General features: G+C 42.8%; 2 protein-coding genes and 1 pseudogene across 2 annotated transcripts; all 3 read right to left on the reverse strand.

Moving 5' to 3' along the window:
* Positions 1-1,804: 1,804 nt before the first annotated feature.
* ngrn (neugrin, neurite outgrowth associated) lies at positions 1,805-5,412 on the reverse strand. Its single transcript, XM_088329892.1, has 4 exons — positions 4,989-5,412; positions 3,397-3,507; positions 2,806-2,947; positions 1,805-2,546 (listed from the first exon to the last, which is right to left on the reverse strand). The coding sequence occupies exons 1-4, from the start codon at positions 5,228-5,230 to the stop codon at positions 2,130-2,132; spliced, it is 912 nt and encodes a 303-aa protein (XP_088186018.1). The 5' UTR covers positions 5,231-5,412; the 3' UTR covers positions 1,805-2,129.
* A 3,504-nt stretch (positions 5,413-8,916) lies between these two features.
* On the reverse strand, positions 8,917-9,763 carry LOC148369115 (microtubule-associated protein RP/EB family member 1 pseudogene; annotated as a pseudogene).
* Positions 9,764-9,960: 197 nt separating this feature from the next.
* LOC148369116 (ATP synthase F(0) complex subunit e, mitochondrial-like) lies at positions 9,961-10,249 on the reverse strand. Its single transcript, XM_088331043.1, has one exon. The coding sequence runs from the start codon at positions 10,225-10,227 to the stop codon at positions 10,015-10,017; it is 213 nt and encodes a 70-aa protein (XP_088187169.1). The 5' UTR covers positions 10,228-10,249; the 3' UTR covers positions 9,961-10,014.
* Between the last annotated feature and the right edge of the window lie 833 nt (positions 10,250-11,082).

Here is an 11,082-nt window from a genome sequence, read left to right on the forward strand (position 1 = left end):
AGGTTTTTTTGCAATATAATGCCAGCAATTGAGAGTACCATGGGTATCTTAGCTGGAAAACAGGTGACACCATAGATTGAAGCCTTGCTTGGTACTTTGTCAAATTGTACCACAATCTGAAAAGGTAAACATGTATTTTACACTTTTCCTAAGGGTAGTTTTAGGCCTTTCCAAAAGTGGCCATTTGGAGACGCGCAATTTACAACACTACAACATTTGCAAATGTGTATTTTACTTTGCCTGTTTTTTTAGACATTGTTAAAGAGTTGTAAAGGTTTGCCTCATGTTTCCAGAATCCAAAACAACGATTGTACACATTCGTGTGCAACAAAGGTGCTTAAAAATGAATCACGGATGGCCTTGCGCACGTTTTTTTCAGCCCTGGTTCGAATACACCTGCAGAAAATGGCATAGAATTATATTCAAATTTTCATTGGATTACCAATGTGTCAATCAGGTTTTGGTCACTAAGATATTCTACAGGTGATCTTCCTTTTATCAAACAAGCCCTTTTAGGCTAATGCGGGCTATGAGTGGTGTCAATTGAAAGGTCAGAGGCTCATGGATATACCGGGAGTCATCTGACTACTCTTACTCTTACTTCAAAAGGGGAGTTGTGGAACAAAACGAACGTATTACAAGAGGAAACAGTGAAGGAAGCAGACATGCGTTTAGGGTGGATATTTCTTATCTGTGGGCTCTATTGAAATGTTTTGGAGTAAATATTTTACATGGTTGGATTCTATGGATTGCCCTTGATGTAATGAAGGCAATTTTGTGGACATTCAAAGAAGTTGAAAATTGTCAGGGGATGTACTGCTGAGTTAGATAGATAGATAGATAGATAGATACTTTATTCATCCCCGAAGGGAAATTCACTTTTCCAGCAGCATCCCTGAGCTGAGAACAATCGAAAATAACACGGGAGCTGCTGGAGTGGCTGCCATTCGTGACGGCGCCGGAGAAACGATTCAATTTGAATCATGTACAAACAACAAACAATTGAATCATGTACAAGAAACGATTCAATTTGAATCATGTACAAACAAACAAACAATTGAATCATGCACAAACAAACGAACAAAATATTTATGTTTCAATAAGTGGAGTGTTAATAAAATGGGGGGAAAATAATTTCTGATACTGATATAACCAGGTAAAACTAATTTTAAGTTACCGCGGCTTTATAATTTTTGGTTATCTTGTTTCAGACTTATGGTGATTTTTCTGTGATGGGTATATTTTGAAATGGTCGTATAATGAATCCCAAGAATTTAAATTTTCCAATGAGATGTGGCATGACGTATGTCAGTGACTGGTGACATCGTACGGACACAAATGTATTTATCAAAAGGCTGGTCTGAGAGTCAAGGGGTTAAAGGTTGAATGTGTAATTCGACCACTAGATGGCGCTGTGTTGCTGGTACGAGCAAGGGCCAGTGATACTCGGAAGGACACGGCGCAGATCCAAAAGGGATCCCACTGTGAAAAAAATACACAATTCTAGACCTGTGATTTTTTTTTTAAGAATTAACATTTATATGACAGTTCATGTATTTATGCTCATTGTTTAAATCAAGGGTTTTTTTTACTGGAGGAAATTGTTTTGTACCATTAAGAGGCACCAAATATTACCCACTGTCCCTTTAATGATGTTAACTTTACCCAACTCAGTTCAAAGAGCCTTTATATTGTTTGTTTTTTCACTGCTCCTATCTGCTTTGATCCTTATTTTACCCTCGGTGTTCCGGCCACAGAGCACATTACGCTGGAGGAAAACAGGCAGGGTGATAGAGGGAGGGGAGTGATTTCATGCGGTTTTATTTTATTCCAGGATGAAAATTGGGAACTAATAATAGGACGGTTTCAAATACATTCCTAATGTGATTGCAATCCCCCAAGAAAGGTGGAAAAAGAAGAGTTTATTTGAACGGGTATAAGATGGACATGTACGTACAAGCACCAGAAAAGCAGCTTGACAGAGGCTGCAATGATAACATCCGCCAGAAGATGGAGTCAGCAGGAAGAATATTTTAAGGTTACGGACAGCACCTTCAATCATCAAGGCGATAATCAAGTACAGCATTTCAACTGAATAGATTTGTCACATTCAGGGCATTTCGACGTCATCAGATTCTGTACAAAAATTTTCCATTGACATCAACAAAATCGTTCCCAACTTGCAGGACAGGTCCAGGTTTAACATGCATAAACTTGTCAAGCTCTTCCTCAGACAACACGTATCCATCCCATGTCTCATCTTCCTCCTCCTCTATATCGGACCCGTCTGGGCCTTCCTCTACTGGCCGTTTGGTTGTTGCAGCAGCATCTTCTTCGGATATTGGAAGCATAGCCGGGGCACTAACGAGAGCGTAGGTTTTGGTGATGAGCTCATTTGGGCTTACAGGCGCAGGAACCAAAGCTCCTTCCTGGTTTCCAGGAGCCAAGAACTGTTGTACTGAGTGACCCGCCTTAAGATTTGGTCGCCTTTGCTCTGTTCCGCTTTCACCTGAATGCAATGCTGGATGCTGAAGCCTGGACATCACCTTATTGTAGAACAGAAAAGGGGGAACCATTTGAACAAGTATTTAAACAAGGTTTAGGACTAAAATTCTTGTGAACTAAAACTGGGAATTTCAATAACTAGCTTAAACCATACAGCCCATTATTAATATTTATGATCTGGGTGTTTAGAACTTTTTATACGAAGAATTTATCTGGACACAAACTTGGGTTAACCACAGGATAATTTCGCCAAAATGTAACATTTCAACTTGGAATATTCACAGAATTTTCCAACTTTACCTTGGCATCCTGAGCTGCTTTTCGGTCGGGCATTGGGTTGAACTTGGACCGGACCACTCTTCGAATCACATCGGGGCTAACTGAGAAGCCTTCAGACAAACGCTGAACCGTCCACTCCTCTGGATTCTCTTGCTTTAGATACCTGGTATTTATGACAGTAGATGTGACTTAGTAACTTGGCAGCTGGGCATCACAAGAAGCACATTTTTCAGGTTAGCCACTTATGTCTGGAGCAGGGGTTGCCAAACCGGTCCTCAAGAGCTTTTTTGGAGTTTCTCTGTTCAAATACAAGTGAGTCCAATCACCTGGGTCATTATCAAGCTCCTACACAGCTTACAAACAATCATAAAATTTGCATCACCTGAGTTGGAGAAAAGATATCTCCAAAACATGTAGGACATGCAGCTCTTGAGGACCGGGTTGGCCACCCCTGGTCTAGAGTGTAGAGATCCAGTAACCTTTGAAGTCAGTGAGCAGTTGAATCCAGGATTTCTTTACATCAAAGTACATTTGGGGTTGAGATACCTAGTATACCCCCCACCCCTACTTCAAGATATTTTTTTCAAACAAATAAATGAATAATGAACAAACCTGATGGTCTCCATGACTTCCCAAGTTAACTTCCTCTCCGGGGCACCCAAAGGTGTCATCTTCCTGTGCATTATATTGTATTTTTTCATCTTCTGCGTCTTCATATTCTCCCTATGGATAAATACACAGAACCAACTTCATTCAAATTAATACAGTTAAAATAATGGTTCTGTAGTTTTTGATGACACCTGGCCACTGTTTTGTGTGTCCCATTGACTTGTTAAGTTTTACAAATTTGGAAACAAATGCAGATGTGTAGGGCAGCATGGCGGCGCAGTGGTTAGCACGTTTGCGGCACAGTTCTGAGGTTGTGAGATCAAACCTCCTGTGTGGAGTTTGCATGTTCTCCCCGTGCTTGCGTGGGTTTCCTCCGGATACTCCCGTTTCCTCCCACATTCCAAAAACATGCATGTCAGGTTAATTGGCCGGTCAAAATTGTCCCTAGGTATGAATGAGCGAGCGAATTGGCTGTCCCTGTGTGCCCTGCGACTAGCTGGCAACAAGTTCTGGGTGTCCCCTGCCCACTGCCCGAAGATAGCTGGGATGGGCTCCAGCACCCCTGCGACCGTACTGAGAATAAGCAGTGCAGATAATGGATGGATGGATACAGATATGTAAGAGTGAACAAAAACACTGTGTGAACTTGTTTGCTTCAGCTCTTTGTTCTAATTGATTAAATTGTTGAACATAAAATCCTAAGAATATTTTTAAACGAAAACACGATGGAGAGAAAAGCATAATTTGCAAATTTCTTATTGGTGTCTCATTGCTGGCATCTTATCCATGTTCAAAAGGAGTAAGTAGAAGTACATATTTAGTCCGACACTTAAAACATCCATTCATTATCTGCACCGCTTATCCTAAGAAGGGTCGCGGGATGCTGGAGCCCATACAAGTATCTTCGGGCAGTGGGCAGGGGACACCCTGAACTGGTTGCCAGCCAGTCGCTGGGCAACTCACTTGCTTATTCACACCTAGGGACAGTTTGGACCAGCCATTTGACCTGAGATGCATGTATTTGTGCCTGGAGGAAACCAAAGCAAGCACAGGGAGAACATGCAAACTCCACACAGGAAGGCTGGTAGCTAGATCTGAACCCCACCTAAAATGATTATAGGTATAAATATCAAATTATTCATATTGTAAATACAAAAGTACACATATGGACAGTGTGCCAATTTGCTAAACTGCGTAAATATGAGTATTATAAATACCATTCAGCCAATCACAATATGAATTCCAAGCATTTGTTGGTCATACAAAATTTCATATTCAAACCTTTGAGACTTTATTTTATTTAAGAGCTACACAAATAAACATGACTTGACTTTTATATTAGTATAGTTTTGCAAGACTGTATAAACATTTTACAAAAGCGGTTCCCAATTGTAATTCTACACCATCATTTTTCCACCTTACATCAAAATTGCTTGTACTTTTATTCCTGTCACTGTTTATATTAAATAACGTGACTTCCTAAACCTATAACACCCTGCCTATTTGTTTTGGAAACTCTTATTTTGTTTATTACATGATCATTACGTCCCATCAAACCGATTGAAGCTCGAACTTTAAAAATAAATGGCACATACTCGACCAACGCGTCGAGTTTATCCTCAACATCCATGTCAATATCATTATCATATTCATAATCGTCATCATCTCCGCGAGTTCTGTCTTGCTCTCCACGGGTCTTCCACACTCGTCTGTTGCTGCTGGCGAATTTGTGTAACACCGAGGGGTTCTGGAAACCCGCCGTGGCCATCATGAAGGCCGACCGTGAGGTCGCTGTTCCGACCAAACGGGAGAGCGCACAGAGACGTCCGGCGGCCATGGCGAAAATCGGTCACAGAGATGGGAGTGTTGACGGTTGCTAGAGCGAAAATGGATGCATCTTTGTTCGTTTATCAATTTGCAAACCAATAAAACAAAATGTACGAGGAAAAGACATGCGTATGTTTACTTGCTAAAACAGTTTCCTGAAATTGTACGGCAAATGCACTTGGCCAAAACAATTTCCTGAATTTGTACGGCAAGTACACTTGGACAAAACACTCCCCCGTTTTGAATACTGATTTATATATATATATATATATATATATATATATATATATATATATATATATATATATATATATATATATATATATATATATATATATATATATATATATATATATATATATATATATATATATATATATATACTGACCTTGCCTCTGAGTGCTTGAGTGAGCAGGGCAAAACATTTGACAACCCTGAAATAGAGGTTACTCGCATGTTTATTAGGAACTGCCCATGCAAGGAACTGGCACTCACTTACAGATCAAAAACCATCGAAAAGTGGTCAGCATGTGAGGTACTAGAGGTGCTGAATGAATACCACGCTGAGAAGAGCTACAAAGCAGGTTCCCTACAACAACCTGCGAATAGAGCGGAAATTGCCGTACACAAAGCTTGAGGTGAACCATGGTCCAACCCTCGTGCACGAGCCACCTCAGACTTCGAGCCCACAGTATGTCTCTCTAACGGACGTTATTAGTATGTTGGAGAAAGTTCTGATACGTGTTACCTCGAACCAGTTTCAAGAGAGAGGGGGAGCTCCAACCAGGCGACCTGGAGCCAGAATAAATGGTTTCACTGCCAAGCCATGTATCATTTGCAAAGAAGTCGAACACAGTGCTCTCTCTCATTGCCGAGACAAAAACCTTTGCTTTCACTGCCATGCCCCAGGGCATTCTCGACGTGATTGTCCAGTGACGAAAGTTGTCCCGCTGCCTCAGGGAAACTAACTGATCTGCGCTTAGGGGAGAACAGTGCAGATCAACTGAGTATACCTCCCACCACTAATGTGAAGCCTGACATGCAAGACAATAAATCAATTTATGAGTTGTATAGCAACAAGATACCTCCATCGAAGAAGCTGATCTTTCAGGGGTTTCAGAGAATAGCGGAGACTGACGAACTGTTTTACACACCTGTACTTGTGCAAGAAGGGCCCACTTTCAGAGCGCTGTTGGACAGCGGGTCGATGGCTTGTACAGTAAGTGAGGACACAGCTAAGTACCTCCTGCAGCAATTCCCTGATATGATGAGTTACACGGCCGATGATTATGTCATTGTAGGCTGCGGTGGACACCAAGTTTCTCCCAGAGATATGTACGACATTCACGTCACAGTTTACGGGTGCCAAATGATAATACCAGTAATGGTGGTGCCAGGCCAGACAGAACAGATGATCCTTGGCAGCAATGCCATCAAATATATTTTGACTCAATTGAAAAGTACTGATGGCTATTGGAGATTAGTTTCCACTCCTGACAACGGTCTGTCCGATAACCACAGTCAATTCCTGTCAATGCTTTCCAACACAGAGAGATGGAGAGGTGATTGCATTCCAGACAAGGTAGGGACAGTAAAGATCAAGAGTTGCGTGACGCTGAATCCACGGACCGAGTACGTTATTTGGGGCAAGTTACCTGAGTTGGCCGGGGCATCAGCGGGCAGCACAGTGGTCGTTGAGCCAACCCAATCTAAGGCTGCGCCCAGACAAGTCCTTGTCGGACGAGTTGTTACTCCACTCTGGGGAGATGGATGGGTGCCTGTTAAAGTCTTTAATCCCACGGACAGAGTTGTGGTGCTGAGAAGAAACAGGAAAATTGCAGATGTGTCTCCTTGTATCGCAGCGGAAGACCTGCCCAATGCAGAGGAGGTCAAGTGCAACGTGCAGAGTGTACAGAGCAAAGAGGTCCGACCCAGGTCAGAAGAGGACATGATGCGTGCATTGGAAGCTCTGGGACTGCAAGACATTGACCTGAAGTCATGTGAGGTTTCGCTGCAGTGTAAAGACAAGCTCCTTCATATCATCGAACAATTCGAGTCAATCTTTTCTCGCCATAAGATGGACTGTGGAGAGGCCAAAGAGTTTGTACATCGTATCCACCTTGTTGATGATAAGCCGTTCCGTCTACCCTACAGACGTATACCACCAAGTCAGTATGAAAAACTGAGGACGACTCTGAACGAGATGGAAGAGAAAGGAATTATTCAGAAGTCGACTAGCGACTATGCATCTGCGCTTGTTCTCATATGGAAGCGGAATGGAGAACTAAGGGTATGTACTGATTTCAGAAGGCTTAATGCAAGAACCATAAAGGATGCCTACCCACTACCGCATCAAGCTGATGCTTTGGCCGCACTTGGGGGAAATGCCTTTTTCTCCACAATGGATCTGACGTCAGGCTACTACAATGTCCCCTTGCACCCTGACGACAAAAAGTACACGGCATTCTCCTCACCATTCGGCCTTCACGAGTACAACCGGCTCCCTCAGGGACTTTGCAACAGCCCAGCAACATTTATGAGGATGATGATGTCAATATTTGGTGATCAGAATTTCATGAGCCTATTATGTTACCTCGACGACCTGATGGTGTTTGCCCCCACAGAGGAAGTTGCACTCCAACGCCTGCAGATGGTGTTTACTCGCCTTAAGGAACACAACCTCAAGCTCGCACCCAAAAAGTGTTTTTTCCTCAGACGGACTGTGAAATTTCTTGGGCATGTCATCAGTGAGGATGGAATTCGGACTGACCCCGAGAAAGTGAGAGCGGTAAATGACGTACAAGTCGCTGATCTAATGGAGTCGGATGGCAAGACGCCATGCCCTAGTAAAATCAGATCTTTTCTAGGCATGGTGATGTATTTCCAAAGCTTCATTGAAGCATGTTCTGCGAAGGCAAAACCTCTGTTCAGGCTCACATCTGAATCTGGTGACAAGCATAAGCGCAAGAGAGCCCGCAAGAAAGGTCAAGTGAAGCTGACGCCTGCAGATTGGTCCGATGCATGCCAGAACGCCTTTGAAACACTGAAGCACGACCTCGTGACAGGTGTCACTCTGGCCCACCCAGATTTTGATGCGCCGTTTATTCTGGCTGTCGACGCATCCTTTGATGGGACTGGAGCAGTCCTGTCACAGCTGCCACCTGGTGGAAAAGTAGCCAGACCAGTCGCCTTTGCAAGTAAGACGCTCTCTCGCTCCCAGCTCAACTACCCTGCACACAGGCTCGAATTTCTTGCCTTGAAATGGGCGGTATGTGATAAATTCAGCCATTGGTTGAAAGGAAGACACTTTACCACGTGGACCGACAATAACCCACTTACATACATTTTGACCAAACCAAGACTTGATGCGTGTGAACAGCGGTGGGTAGCGAAGCTAGCTGCATACAATTTTGACCTGAAGTACATTCCCGGCCCTGCAATGCTGAGTCCAACAGTGCCATCTGCTGGTATGGGGTGGGGTTTGGTTTTGGCTTCTAACATGTGACCAGGAGGCGGGGTTTTGTCAGTTTAACCAGAGTACTACAAAGGTAAGACATATCTTTTGGTGCTCCACAAAATAAGTTAATTTTAAACTTTATAACCCCAGCTGACAAATCTCTCACCATGCATAGTAATGTGATTGATATTGTCAAGCTGTTTAGGTTTATTTTCGTTTTGTTTCTGTTTTACTAAATCTTAATTCCCCTTGTAGAGATCAAAGAGATCAGACCCAGCAGAAAAAGCTAATGTGGGATCGCCCTGACCTTCGTTCTCCTGGCAAATGAGCTCAATGTTGCGCAGCTTACCAAAGTAAAAGTCTCTCTCTTTCTCGATGTCCTGAATGGTACACCTCAGTTCCTCCAGCTCTGATTGCAACTCTGCCCCCTCACTGTTGGCGATAGCGTTTGCAGACTTCCTGGCAGGAACTGGTGCCACCTTAGGGGCGACTTTGGCAACTGGTGGTTTCTGAGCAGCTGGGCTGAAGGTCTTCTTTGGTGGCTTGTTTAAGGCCGACACTGGTACGCTGGCTGGAGGTGTGGCGGACTGGCCCTTCCTAGCCTCCACCGGGTCATACTCGGTCTCAAGGTAGTTGGCGTCAAAGAATTTCTTAAACCATTGAACAAACTCAAAGTTGTCTTGAAACTTGCCCTTCACTAGTTTGTCAACTGGAATGATTTTGTCGATGCTCATCTTTTTGAAGGCTATCTGGAGGAGCTTAAAGTTGTGGATGTATTCGTGCTCCAGCTTGGCACCAAACTTCACTCTCTTCAAAGGCACAGATCCCGGGAACAACATGTCCATGAATTGACAGTAGGCGGCACCCGAACACAACATCTCAATCTTGGTGAGATTCATCTGTAGAGAATCGTTTATCCACACAAGCATGTCATGGCGACTCAAATTTTCGCTGGTCACTGAGGTGGAGTAGACATTTACAGCCATTGTTTGTCTGTAATCAGATTCCTTGACGTAAAAAGTTCCGAGCCGTTGTGTTCCGAAGAGTTTCGCCAACCCAAGTCCACCAATACCGAGAGAGTGAAAAAAAACAGGTTTCATTTGCAATTGCCTTGCTTGTCTCCCACTGAAGATTCTTTGGTGCTGGAAAGGCATAAAAGTTTTATAGCAGATGGTCTAGTTAAATTCTCAAGACAAGCAGCAGTCTCGTGTTTTGACGGCCTTTAACCGGGTGAATGTTGCAAACAATCAAATGGTGCCTGTGTTTTGTTTTTTTTTTTCACGTTCAAAATAATCTGCTTTTATTTCATTTTGGAACATAAAGGGGCATCTGATAGCTCACTTGAGGATGCTTTCTGAATTAGCTTCAATTTCCTTAGCAATGCGAATCTGCTCCTCTCGCGCCTTCTTTTCAGCTTCCTCCACCTTTCGGTCTTCATCTGCAACGGGCTTCAGGTACTCAAACCTCTGTTTGCCATACACGACGCCGAGAAACAGGGCCGACCACCGGGCGGTCTTTATGAGTGGCGAAACAACTACAGGAGGAGCCATGTTGAAGACAAGGACGTTCACTTCACTTATATATATATATATATATATATATATATATATATATATATATATATATATATATATATATATATATATATATATATATTTAAGGATGATGTTGGTTAAAATTACGACTAAAGAAAAATATGTTGAATTAATTGTAAACGTTGGAAAAAAACACTATACGACCTCTTGTTAAAAGTATCTTGTTAAAATGGATTTTAAAAATGTATTGTGATGGTTGATATTCTAAAATGTATTTTATGTAAGCACGGCGGCGCAGTGGTTAGCGCTTGTGCGGCACAATTCATGTCATGGGAACCTGTCGTGGGTTCAAATCCAGCTCCAGACTTCCAAAAACATGCATTTCAGGTGAATTGGCCGGTCCAAATTGTCCCTAGGTGTGAATGAGCGAATGAGTTGTCTGTCCCTGTGTGCCCTGCGATTGGCTGGTTGTCCCCTGCCCACTGCCCGGAGATGGCTGGGATGGGCTCCAGCCCCCCCGCGACCCTAATGAGGATAAGCGGTGTAGCTGATGAGATGAGATTTTATGTAAACTGAAAAGAAAGCTCTTTGATATTTTTTGGGCAGTCTACAAAGAGCTGCCAACGAGATCAAAGCCATCAAAGAAGTTTACCACGTGTTGTGTTGTGACACATTCATTTGCAGCAACTGTAATATAAACCTTATCATCCAGTCCTGCGTGAATGTGGATCTTTGGTGGGACAGATACACCGATATAACGAAACACATGCACAATATAACATGTAAAACTACAAAAATAAACACGTTTGAAAAAAAAAATATGGTGTAAGATTATTTTGTATTTTGTAAAGGAAAATACAACATTTTGTA

Source organism: Urocampus carinirostris, chromosome 3, assembly GCF_059441175.1.
Source record: "Urocampus carinirostris isolate Australia breed hairy pipefish chromosome 3, RoL_Ucar_1.0, whole genome shotgun sequence".
Taxonomy (NCBI): domain Eukaryota; kingdom Metazoa; phylum Chordata; class Actinopteri; order Syngnathiformes; family Syngnathidae; genus Urocampus; species Urocampus carinirostris.